This window comes from Mesoplodon bidens, assembly GCF_964165515.1.
Source record: "Mesoplodon bidens genome assembly, chromosome: 7".
Lineage (NCBI taxonomy): Eukaryota > Metazoa > Chordata > Mammalia > Artiodactyla > Ziphiidae > Mesoplodon > Mesoplodon bidens.
This window is the reverse complement of record NC_138164.1, coordinates 7,391,199-7,404,272: the sequence shown is the minus strand read 5'-3', so window position 1 is coordinate 7,404,272 and position 13,074 is coordinate 7,391,199. Positions and strand designations below refer to the sequence as shown.

The window sequence follows — 13,074 nt, the reverse complement described above, 5'->3', positions numbered from 1 at the left end:
CGCAACTGAGAACAGAACTAGTACAGAGTGACACAGGTCCAGGGCAAAGGAACAAAAGGGGCCGTTTTGATGTGAGCAAGATGGGTCTCTCAAAGGTTGTCGAGGCAATCAGAACGGGCATACATGTTCCAGATCCACTGAGACAAGTTCTAGACAGTAGGTATGCAGCCCAACAATTTCTACCGGCACCCCTGGCCTCTGGCTTCCCTTGTTTCTGCTCCTGTGGCCTCCATGGGTGTACGATTTTACTTGAACCTCTGCCTCATCTTTCTTCTTTTGTGCTTGAGCCTGCGCCTTTGCTTCTTCCTCCACTTCGCTCTCATGGCGCGGAGGTTTCTCAGGAGATTGGCTCAACAGATTTATTTCCGAAACATCCCTTCCACTCTAATCAATGTGGGTGTAATTCTGATTAAAATGTGCATTCAACCAAAGTGTCAACGCATTCAGAGTCCAAACGGCGTCTTTTGGCTCCTGCCCCTGGGAGGCTGGGGCAGCCCTCTCCCCTGCAGCCTCTCTAGCCCGCCTCTTTAGGGACTTGTTGCCTTCTCGCTGCCCTCAGCACCGGCCTCCACTCGGGCCGGCTAGCACCAGGGGACCAAGGGGAGGTAACTTGAATTAAAACGCTCGTTCCGGGCGGATCCCAGTGATCAGCGCTCCGAGGCTCCCTAAGGCCGGAAGGGATGCGGACTCCGGCGCGGACCACGTCGGGAGTTGTAGTCACCGCCCCTTGGCGAAGGTGGGAGGAGGCGGCCGGGAGGGGCGGGGCCGCGGCCGGGTGCGCGCAGGCGCACACCTCCCGCCGGGCAGCATGGCGGACGCGGAGTCGCAGTCCAACAAGAGAAAGCGCGAAGTGGATGCCGAGGAGGTGGAGGCGCCCAGCACAGAGGGGAAAGAAGCGGGCGTTGGGAATGGAACCTCTGCCCCTGTCCGCTTACCTTTCTCCGGCTTTAGAGTGAAAAAAGTGCTGAGGGAGTCTGCGCGGGACAAAATCATTTTCCTACACGGGAAGGTACCATTAGGCAGCCCTGGGGAGGGGATGCGGGAAGGAGTGACCCAATCGTCGCCTCGGAGGCGTTTTTTTTTTCTTCTCTTTTTTAGATTCTTCGGAAAATACCAAGCACATTCCTCGGTGGGGAGCGGGGAAGGCAGAGTGCACTAAAATGCAGGGGGGATAGTTCGTGGAGGAGGCAAGACTACCTGTGAAATTAAGGGAATTAACACGCGTAGGGCTAATTTTCCTAATTCCTCTTTTACTAAAAAAACCCCTAACATTTGTAGAGTGTATTGCCGATTCAAAATCACATGTTGAAGTCCCTAAGCATTCATCAGTCATTCATTAAACCTGTAAGATGCTAGGAACCCAGCAAGTGTTGCCGGACGGTCTTGCTCATCCAGGCCCCAGGTAGGGACATAGAGACTGTGGGAGGTCTGATCCTTGCTATACAGAACTCCAGCCCCAACCGAGGAGACAGTTTATGAAACTGTTGATTTCATTTCCACATATCACGTGCTGACAGGCCAGCACTGAGCTGGATGCAGGGGACGTAGTGATGAAAGTTACCATCCTTGGTCTTCAGGAGGGCAGAGTATCTTCAGGTAGGCAGACACCGCTGCCTCTAATGCCATGTGCTCAGCTTTCCAGCAGGGGCTGAGGAGAGACTGGAGACCACCTCAAGAACTAGTGAGGATGCTGTCCAAGGGTTCTCCAGAACTCCTGGCAGGAGCTCTCACTTTTGAGAGCATCAGGGGGACCTGGCCGAGGCTTGCATGCCTCTCTGTGTCTCTCTTTTTTTTTTTTGGCGGTGCTGGATCCTAGTTTCCAGACCAGTGATTGAACCCACGCCCCCTGCATTGGAAGCGTGGAGTCTTAACCACTGGACTGACAGGGAAGTCCCTGCAACTTGTTTTTTACAAGGTTCTGTCTGGTTCTCTCACCCCTACCTGTCTTCAGTCTGCAGCACCTGCTGAAGATTTTAGCCATGAGAACCTTCGACCTAGAAGCCTGTTGGGATACCCAGATTCTAGTTTCTGTTTCAGCATTGACTACTCGTGTGACTTTGGGCAAGCAGTCTTCTCTGGACCTCAGTTTCTTCGTCTGTAAAATGGGGAGAATTTGACAGAGGCCTTGTGAGCCTAAAATAGAAGACAGCTGAGAGGTTTTGCATCTTTTAGAAGGAGGATGTGAGAGCTGCCACAAGGATTTGGGTTGATGAGATGCCTTCTCTGGGAGAAGAAACATGGGCGCCATCGGCTAGACTTCCCCAGAGGGAGGACTGCAGGGAAGGAAATCCCAGGTGTTGGGATTGCAGAGGCCCTGGGAGCTTTTACATCTTTTACCTTTACTCTCCAGGCCTCACCTGTGGTTCTGCCCCCTGGGCCCACTGATGGTGTCTCACCCACAGGTTAATGAGGCTTCTGGGGATGGGGACGGAGAGGATGCCATTGTGATCCTGGAGAAGACACCATTTCAGGTGGACCACGTTGCCCAGCTCCTGAAAGGTAGCCCTGAGCTCCAGCTGCAGTTCTCCAATGACATCTACAGCACCTATCACCTGTTCCCTCCAAGGCAACTGAGTGGTGAGCACGTGGGGTGGAGGTGGCTGCCTGTGGGGAGAGTGGGATGGTGGGGAATTAGGGGGTGTGGTGACCACTCCACAACTGATTTGCATATTCTAGTGCAGTGGTTCCCTGTGGAGGAAGAAGGGGACATTTAGCAATCTCTGAAGACATTTTTGGCTGTCAGACCTGGGAAGGTGGGGTGCTGCTGCTACCTAGAAGGTGGAGACCAGAGATGCTGCTAAATATCCTACAAAACACGGGATGGGCCTCCACAACAAAGAAAAGGCAATGGTGCCGAGGTTGAGAAACCCAGTTCTGGTGTGATGTGTTTTGGGGTGGGAGTGTGATTCGTAGGATAGAACGGTTTCATCTACTAATTGAATAATAATGATTGTCAGCACTTATTAAACCCTTACTGTTATGCTAGCCACCATTCTAAGTATTCTACATGTGTCATTGTATTTAATCTTCAGAATAGCCCTATTGTGATAGGACTTTACATGTGAGGAAAATGCGATTTGGGAAGGTTAAGGAAGTTGTCTAAGATGACACAGCAAAAAGGTGGCAGAAAAACTGAGATCTTTAGTCAACCGAGGACTTGCTCACCACGCAGCTGTGGAATGAGCAGTGTGCTGGGTGCCACAAGATCAGTTAGTTCCCTGAAGGAACTCACTTTCTAGGGGGGAGACAGTGTGATTGAGGGAGGACTTGAGAAGGGCAGGAGTTTGTGGGTTAAAAGACAGTGATTTGGTTTTGATCGCAAGTATTTTTTAATTTATTAAGAAGAGGAAGAAGAAGAATATTCCATGCCTAAAGCCAGACGTGATGTGAGCTTTTCTCCTTTGGACGGTTAGATTCAGGAGGCAGCTTCGTGGGAAGCATGAGGCAGCCTGGTTGACCTTGAAGGTTCCTTCCAACCAGGAAATTCTGGGATGTGCTTTGCAGCCCAGGACAGTTTTATAATATCCTTCTGTCTTTATTTGTCCTCCAGCATTTAAGAACAGTTTGGCTTTACAGATATCCTGCCACGGTCTTTTGGATAGACTTAGTCTTTTCTGCACCCCCGAGAAAGGGTTCTCTTGTTGTCCTTCGGAAATATATGTGAATGCTTGATGTGAGACAAGCAAACTTTTCACGGCTGGAAGCCCAGATTGATTGGTTCCCGTTGACGGAAATGGACGGCTGTATTTGCTTTCTCAGGCGCTGACATTTAAGCAGACACAGTCGTCAACACAGCGTGGCAGAAGCGTGACAGTAGCCAAACACTATGGTCAAACACGACGTGGGGCAGCCCCCAAACTGCAGGCTCTGGGGCCGTTATTCTGCTGCACCCCTTGCCCTTGCCTTACCCTTTTCTCTCTCCACCCTCCCCACCCTCATCCAAAATTCAGAAGGTTTTGCTCCACAGAGCAACCTTGTAGAACTCCCTTTCATATTATTTTTTTCAGCACATGTACTTCTGTGGTGCTGCACACAGTTGGTGGTGGCTACTGCCCCGTCTTTCTATTTTTGTCCTTTTTTTCCAAGATAAGCGCTGAAAGAGGCAGTGGATTATCAAGATGACAGGTGTTCGTCCCCATTCAGCCCCGAAGATGTCTACACCTCTTTCCCAGTGCTGCACACTCCTACCTGGGAGCCTCAGGTTTTAGCTCATCTTTTACAGGGCTCACTGTCTTTTTAGTATAAGCACACAAACAGTGCATTCTACTCTTATTTTTCCTACTGAAACTAGGCACGGCAACTTGGAAGTCATAACCGTCTGGCTCAGGGCTCCACCCTCATCCCTCTCTCATTTCGCTGTGCCTCCTGTCCCTGGATGACATACCAGATCAGGGGTTGGCAGACCTTTTCCGTCAAGGAACAGAGATAAATATATTAGGCTCTGTGAGCCACTAGTGGTCTCTGTCACATATTCTTTTCTCTTTTAACCTGTTTTTGTTTTGTTTTTTTGCGGTACGCGGGCCTCTCACTGTTGTGGCCTCTCCCGTTGCGGAGCACAGGCTCCGGACGCACAGGCTCGGCGGCCATGGCTCACGGGCCCAGCCGCTCCGCGGCATGTGGGATCTTCCCGGACTGGGGCACGAACCCGTGTCCCCTGCATCAGCAGACGGACTCTCAACCACTGGGCCACCAGGGAAGCCCCTTTTTTAACCTTTTTAAAAATCAAAGTACTGCTCCTATCTTGCTGGATGTAGGAAAACAGGCCATAGGCTGGATTTAACCTTCTGGCCATAGTTTGTCAACTTCTGTTCCAGATTTTTCCCACTCAGAGTGTGGCCTGTGGACCAGCAACATTGGTATCACCTGAGAGCTTGTTAGAAGTGCAGATTGTCAGAGCCCGCTCCGGACCGCAGAATCAGAACATGCATTTTAGCAAAAACCCCAGGTGAGTCACATGCACACAAAACTCGTTGAGAGGTCCTGGTCTTTGAACACATCTGTGGGTGATGTTCACATTTATTTCTCCATCTCTGAACTCTCCGAGAACCCCAGGCTCATGATGAAATAAACACTGACTTGACATCTCCATTTGGTGGTCTCGTAGGTACCTCAGAGGTAAAGTGTGAGAACTGATGCGCTGTCTTCTTTATAAGCACTTAACACATATTAAATTGTAGCCACGGTGACTGTTCTGAGGTGCTGGGCCCTGTGCTGGGTGCTGGAGCTTCAGAGATGAAGGAGAGGCCATCTCTGCCCTCTCAGTCTTGTTTTGGGGAGGGGGCACCCCACAAGCTACTGTGAAAAGGGGGAAGTAAACCTCTCAGGGTTGGGTCACTGCCCGGATGTAGGGAACAGCGGTCCTTGGACGTTGGAGCCGTGTCAAACTCATTTCCAGGCCCCAGCAGCCAGGCCCACATCAGGTGTTCAGTAAATGACCCCTGAAGAATGAACCCACAGACCAGCCCACCTCTCTTTTTTTCCTGTGGGCCAAGCATTCCACAGCCACGAGGTGGCAGCATGGCCAGGGTATTCCTTTGGCCTTGGTCCTCAGGCTGCTTGGCCCCGCCTCTCCAATCCCAGTCACTAGTTCATTTCTCAGCTGGCTGCTCTGATGACTTCTTCTGGTATTTCTCTGTTCTTTGGCAGACTTCTTCTCTTCTAGCCTGAGGTTTTGCTGTCTCCCCACTTACCCCTTCCAAGTCCTCAGCCGACCACAAAAGGCTGTTCAGCGAGGCCCTCATGGCCCCCCTACCCCGTTGACCTAATAGAGCACGGGCGTTGGAGTCCAACCCAACCAAGCGCTAACACTTACTGGTGCTGTTTCGTAGTTTTCATATATAGTGCAGGGGTCAAGGGCTCCGGCCTCCCCCAGCTGGGATCCTGGCTTTGCCATTTACCAGTTGTGGGAACTTGAGTGTCTGTATTCAACCACCAGATGAGGGAGTGCCTGCTGCCAGGTACACACAGGCGAGGGCGTCAGACGTTACCTCCTTTGGGGTCGTAGTGGGGAAGGCAGACGGCAACAAGGAGATACATCGACACGGCCGTGAACAGGAGAGGGGCTGCTCGGGCTGGGGACCAGGGCTCTGTGGACACAACCCCCAAGCTGAGGCCTGAAGGATGGAAAGGGACCAGCTGTGCAAAGAGCTGGTGAGCGGGGCGGGGAGAATGCCCTGGGCTGAGACTGCGGCGCGTGTTCTGGGGGAGGAAAGAGAAACAGAGCAGCGAGGCTGGTGGGTGGTTGGTGACTGAGCTGTGTGGCCCAGATGAAGCTGAGCAAGTAGCTGCAGTTATTTCCTTGTTAAATTAGGTTAGTAACTGAACCTACGTCAGGAGGGGTATGAAATAAATGAGACAAGAAAGGGTGTTTTAAGATTGTTTAGCCTCTATCCACAGTGAGAGATACAGATACAGTTTACATTGTGACCCAGTGCAGATAGATAAATAGATGTGAATGTAAGGTACAGAAAGAATTCACAAAACAGTACTTACCCTTAGTGTATGGGACATGCTCTAGTATTCTCATCTTCATTCCAGTCTTTTCTGTTTCTTTTTGTTTAGGTGCTGGTCTTAACCTCCTAAATTAATTTCCTCACCACCTTCATGGGTTATGACCCACTGGGATGAGGTATCTAAAGCACTTAGCACAGTGGCATGTGGTGTGTACTCAGAAGTATTAGTCATCTTTTGTTGTTGTTCTTCCACCTTTCAAATTATGTGAGCCTTAAATGGAACAATATATGTAACTGGAGGGAAACGTGCCTCGCCCTGACCACGGTCTGGTTTCCTTTGTTCCCCCTGTAGCCATGTGGCAAATGTGAGGACTGTGTGGGCCAGATGGCAGGGCAGAGCCTGGTCCCCTCCTGCTCAGGCTCTCAGGCTTTCACGCCCTGTGGCCCGTCAATGGAGCCCTTTCATTGAGAACTCTGTTCTCTTACCTGGGGAAGAAGGGGGCAGATAGAGGGAGAGGGGTGTGACTCAGAAACCCCGACTGCCTCTAAAAAGGCCATTGTTTTCCCAGCTGTTAGAGCAGGGGTGGGGAATCTCAGGTTCAGAGCAGAAGGCTTCTGTGTGTGAGTGAGGCCGGGCCAGGGAGCAGAGGGACCCCTGGGAATCCCATCTTCTCGTGGTTGCAGGGAACTCCCAGAACTCTAGCTACAGGCCCGGTGTTCTGTACTGAGGCAAAACCTGGGGCTCTAGAGGAGAGGCATTTTAAAAGGCCAGCCACTCCCATTAGAGTTTTCCTGGCAGCATAGAAAAAACTAGAAACAGTCCAGATAACAACTAACAATAAGAGTAGGTAAGTAAATCCTGCACTGGACGACTACTCCACCCAGCTACACATGTCAGGAAGGAAGGCTCTACACGCATAGAGCCGGAAAGCAAGACAAAATACTCACCCTGTGATTCCTTGGTTCCGATTAGATCACGTTGAAAAACAAGCAGAACTAAACAATACACTGCTTGGGGATGCATTCATGCCTCATAAAACTAGGAAGACAAAAAATGAAATGATTAACCCCTAATTCAGCAAAGTGATTATCCCTGGCGGGGCAGGGCAGAGACTTCGGGTAATATTTGTTTCTTGGGCTGTGTGCTCCATGCGTGGATGTTCTTTTATTTTAGGTCTTTAAACAGTATATATTTTATATTTATGTACATATGTGTGTGTATATATGTGTGTATGTAAAATGTGTGTGTGTATATATATACATATATATGTGTGTTATATATACACACACACATTTAATATTTACAGTATATTTCCCAATTAAAAATTAAGAAAAACTGGCAAGTCCTTGGAAGAACTAAGAATAGTCCCCAGGTGCATTATAGGGCTCTGCCCTCATTCTCAAGTTTGGTTTCTAGTCACTGTTGCTGCAAGTAAAAGTGTTTGATTAAGGCTTCCTGCCTTCCTCTGGGTCTGGGGCACTAGCAGACTTTTGTTTCTGTTCTGCCTTCTGCGGACGAGGGAGCCCTGTGCTGTGCGGTGCCCACTCGGGACAGTGCCAGCGGGCAGAGGAGGGTGGCATGTGGCCTCCTCCAACGACTGGAGGACAGGGCCGGTACCAGGCTCCGTGGCTCCGCTTCAGCACAGACTGGCACAGGCCTCTCACCCCGTCCCCTCGGGTGTCCTCCGCAGCCCTCCCGGCACAGCTGAGCTGAAGGACAAGTGCAGTTTGAACCGTGACCAGCAGGGGAAGCCTTGCCAGACAGGCCTTGGCCAGGACAGCACCAGAGCAGGGTGGGGAAGGGCACCAGCATCATCCAACACGAGAAATACCCCAGGCTCAGGGCCATATCACGGAATTGCTCTGAGACTTAGTTTCTCTGAATGAGAAATGAGGAATCAAGTAGCTGACTAGCCTACCTCAAGGGTCTTTGGTATCAGATGAGGTCATAAAATCATCATTTCTCAGCTCTGAATGGGATGCAGAGGTTAGTCGTCAGAATTGCTTGAGGAGCTTTCTTGAATACAGAGTCTGGACCTACTGAATAAGAATGTCTGGGGTAGGCTGGGGCATTTATCAAAGTCCTGCAGTCACACGGCCAGATAATCAAATAGCACAGAGGCTTATCTGGGTAGAGACAGGCTCTGGTACCACTCTGACCCAGCCTGGTTCTGCCTTCCAGAAGTAACTACCATTAAGACAACTTCTGGGGTTAGTGCTTCTGGTGATTTCTTCTAGACACTTAACTGAGTAATATGCTTATGCAACTCTTTCTTGATTTATCAATTTTGACAGTATCAATTTCCCACAGTGCAAGATGAAAGTCTTAGCTCCTTTACATTTTCCTCACCCTCCCTCCCTCCTCCTCCCAGTTTTTGATGTTTATATTATTACTTCCAGGGTTTTTTTCTTAATTGCCTTTGGAATCCTAAATATATCGAAATCTTTGGTCCTTATTCCATGTACTGTAGGTTGTATCACTCTGCTGGGGGAGAGTATCAGTGAGAAGCCTCTGGCCTTCCCTTCCCAGCACCTCTTCTGTCCTTTGCTGTCCCCCAGCTTCTCTGTCAGCTGTACTGTACTTGTATTTCACAGCTCCTAGGCAGCCCCGAGATCACGAGAGCAAACCACTTACAACCATTCTGTACCCGGACAGCCATTCTGTTTTTCACATTCAGTACAGTATTCAATTACGTGAGATAGCGACACTTTATTATAAAATAGGCTTTGTGTTAGATGGTGGTGCCCAGCTGTAGGCTAATGTTAGTGTTCTGAGCGCGTTCGGGGTAGGCTAGACTGAGGTATGGTGTAGGTTAGGTGTAGTAAATGCATTTTCGACTTAGGATGGGTTTATCTGCATGTAACCTCATCATAAGGTGAGGAGGACCTGTACTCTGTTTTTGAAATTACCTGGTCATTTACTTTAATAATTAGTTATGTATTTCCTTCCTTCCTTCTGGAAACACCGTTTCCAAAATGCTCTTCTCTTTTCTCTCCAATCTGGAGAGCTGATTATTGAGGCGTGCCTTGAGCTCTCGACAGACTTCCCTTCCACAGCTGCTTTCCTGGGTTAGATCCACTGTCTTCTGGATGCTGTGTCTTTTTCTTTCTTGCTTTACTCTTGTTTAGCTGAAGTACATTCTTAAGTACTTCCTCAGAAAGAATAAATGAGAGGAAAACTTTGAATCTTTTGTTTTGCCCTCACTTTTTTTTTGGGGGGGGCCACACCACGTGGCTTGTGGGATCTTAGTTCCCCAACCAGGGGTTGAACTGAGGCCCTTGGCAGTGAGAGTGCGGAGTCCTAACCAGTGAACCACCAGGGAAGTCCCTGCCCTCACTTTTAATTTATGATTTGACTGAATACAGAATTTAAATTTATTTCTCCTCCGAATACTAAAGGCATTGATCTCTTGACTTAAATAAAGCATTGTTGCTAATAAGATATCCAATGCCAGTTTAATTCTCATTTCTCTGTAGCTCACTTCGCTTTTTGTTGTCATTTGTTTGCTCTGTTAGTTGCCTTCTCTGGAAGCATATAAGATGTCTTCTATCTTTAGTGTAGTGGGGTTTTGTAATGCTGTGTCTAGGTTGGATTTTTTTTTTTTTTTCATTCACTCAGCTGGGTACTTTTGGACCCTTTCAATTTAAAGTCTTATGTTAGCCTTTCACTCTGAATATTTTTTCTATTATTTCTTTGATCATTTCCTTCTCTCTGTTTCCTTTATTTCCTCTTACTGGAAATCCTATTAGTTGTTAGACTTCCTAGATTGGTCCTGAAACAGGAGGGAAGGGTGCAGGGCACAGCCTTTGAAAGAATGATATAGCCGGAGGACATGACATAAACTGATTAGAACCAAATGGGTCCAAGATGGCGGACAAGTCAACTTCCATTAGACCTTGAGCCTCACTGTAACACATCAGCAAGCTAAATGACACACCCACAGGCGCCATGACAGTTCCAAGGATCCATAAGGATCAAAAAGTGGATGGTGGCCCTATTCCTGGAAATCCCCGCCCCTTCCTGAAATAGCTGGAATACTCCTCCCACTCATTAGCCTATGAAATTACCCACCCCTATAAAAACTGACAACTCCATACCCTCATGCCTTTCTCGCCTTCTGAGATGGCCCACGCTCTGTGGAGTATGTTTCTCTCTAAATAAATCCACTTCTTACCTATCACTTTGTCTCTCCCTGAATTCTTTCTGCAATGAGACATCAAGAACCTGAGCTTCATTAAGTCCTAAAACCAGGTGTGTGATCTCAGTTGGAAGACTGTGAGTTTTGGCCGGGTTCCAGTTCCAGTCGTGTGGGTTCAAGTCCCAATCAGGGTCTTGGCCAGGTTCGGGTCCTGGCCACGTGGGTTCAAGTCCCAGTCTGAGGTGCACGGTTTCAGTCCCATGTGCTCTTTCTGTTCTCTTCCTTTTCCCACCTGTCTTTTCTTTCTGTAGACTGGTAGATGGTCTTGATGTTATCCTCCAGACCTCCTAGAGAAGGTTTTCCTTTGGGAGCCACCATTTTAATCTTCTTTCTTCTCCTCTGATTATTTCATTTTCACAGCGTCTTGCTCTTGCTTCACAGAGGCCAAATTGGGTTGACTTTCTCTGACACACTAATTAGAATTGTTTTAAAAATTATCTCCTGACCCTTAAATGATCCCGTTTCCTCTGGGATCTGGTTCTGGTTGTTTATTTTGGTCGTTCTTTTTTCCCTCAGCTGTTTTTCCCTCAGTGTCTGGTGAATGTTAGTTCATTTGTATTTATTTTATTTAAAAAAATTTTTTTGGCCATACCATGCGGCTTGTGGGATCTTAGTTCCCCGACCAGGAATCGAACCTGGGCCCTCCACAGCAAAAGCACAGAGTCCTAACCACTGGACCGCCAGAGAATTCCTACTTCATTTGTATTTAAAAATGAAGAACCAGGCTGATAGTCTAGTGAGCTGATAGGTAGGTCTGTTTCCACAATAGGCCCCTCTTGGGTGGGTAGCTGCCCAGTGCTGTGCAGACGGGGAGTGGGGCTTGTCGGCCGTCTGGCCTTGCCTGAGTGTGTGGTTTGAGCAGTGTGTGCTCTGGAGCCTGCATGCTCTCTTGTCCAGCATAGCTCATGGGCCAAATCTGGCCTGCTTCCTTTTGTATGGCCCATGAGATAAGAATGGTTTTTACATTTTTCAAGAGTTGTTTAAAAAAAAAAAGAAAAGAAAACTAAGAAGAGTTTTCCTACCCCTGCTCCAGCCCAAGGGTTAATATCTTTGGAGCACACTTCTCTGTTTTCATCTGCATTAAGTGCCTGCCCCTAGGATGAAGGTGGGCAGTGGATGGAGCCAGTTGGTACAGCTCTTCCCTAGAGGGGGGCCTTTAGTTGGTCCTAGTCTCCAGCGTCGTTTGCCGTCCTGTCCTCTGTCCCTGCTTGTTTAGAGCCCACATCCTCTTCTGGTTCCTGTGGTGAGGCTGGCAGTCACCTCCGTGTAGCCCATTGGATGCTCCAGGCTTCAGCTTCCTTCAGTGCGGTCTCATCCACTCACACCCTACCTTCCACTTCCTGACTTCGGAAAATGAATTGCGGTCTCTTATCCTCTGCTGCTTCCCTGCTCTTGTTCCTGTCACTGTTACGGGTTTGTTCCTATTTGTATGTCATTACTGCCATTGCCGTGGGTTTTTGAAACGGCCTGAGAGTCACTTTTAAATAGGAGATGGGGACCTTCCACATGTGTCTCAATATGCCGGGTGGGGCTCTGTAGGTGTAGGGAGCTTTAGGCCATAGAGAAGTTACCCCATTGAGACCATGCCCAGGTGGAGCCGGTGCTGGTGAGCTGAGACAGACACCTTGTTTCTCCCAAACTCCCTTGCACAGAGCAAGTCCTAGGTGCTCATGCACAGTAGGTGGGGTGTCAGACATGGCCAGATCCATAAGATATTGAAACCTGTGTCCCTCTGACCTAGTGTTTCTACTTCTAGGTGTCTGACTTAGACAGTCACTCATACACGTCACAAAGAGGGACCAGAATGTCCACTGCAGCATCATTTGTGATAGAAAAAATGAAAAATAAAACCAAAACCAACCTAAGTGACCCTGTGTGTGTGAAGGGTTAATAGGCATGGTGCGTACGCAGCCTAGGCTACAAGGAGATTGTTACAAAGAAGGGAGGAGGTCTGTATGGACTATCATGGGAGATCGCCGAGGCCACAGATAACCCCTAAAGACTCAGCCCTCTGGTGCTTAAAAAATAGACCTCTATGTACATGTGTTCATGTATATGTAAATTCATTCAAGAAAAGACTAGAGTAATGAGCACCGAACTATTATTGGTGTTTATGTCAATGCAAAGGATTAGGGGTTAGACTTCTGAATTATTGGAGAATATAATCATGTGATGCTCCGTTAGAGCTTTTTTAGGACGTTAACCTCACCCCCAAACAAACCAAACAAAGAAGCAGACCAAAAGATTAGCCTGGACTGGGGCCTCTGGCTGTGTCCTTACTTCACAGCCTGAATGACCCTCATTGTATGGGGCTTGTCGGTTCATCAGCAAGTACTGCGTACCCCCAAATATGCAGACCCCAAACTCTGGAGATTTACACTTAGCTGCAGAGACATACCTGGGAGACGCTGGTCAAGAGTGTG

The 13,074-nt window shown here is 48.6% G+C and overlaps 1 protein-coding gene across 2 annotated transcripts in view; it reads left to right on the top strand.

Annotated features, from left to right (window-relative positions):
- The first annotated feature begins 779 nt into the window (after nt 1–779).
- DCPS (decapping enzyme, scavenger) overlaps nt 780–13,074 on the top strand; it is a 36,506-nt gene continuing 24,211 nt past the window's right edge. Inside the window, exons 1-2 of one of the 2 annotated variants that reach the window (XM_081238713.1) lie at nt 780–1,009; nt 2,403–2,577. In XM_081238713.1, coding sequence (XP_081094839.1) covers nt 809–1,009; nt 2,403–2,577 — 376 coding nt within the window. In that variant the 5' untranslated portion in view covers nt 780–808. Of the gene's footprint in view, nt 1,010–2,350; nt 2,578–13,074 lie in introns of both variants that reach the window. The other variant, XM_081238714.1, reaches the window with a different exon arrangement.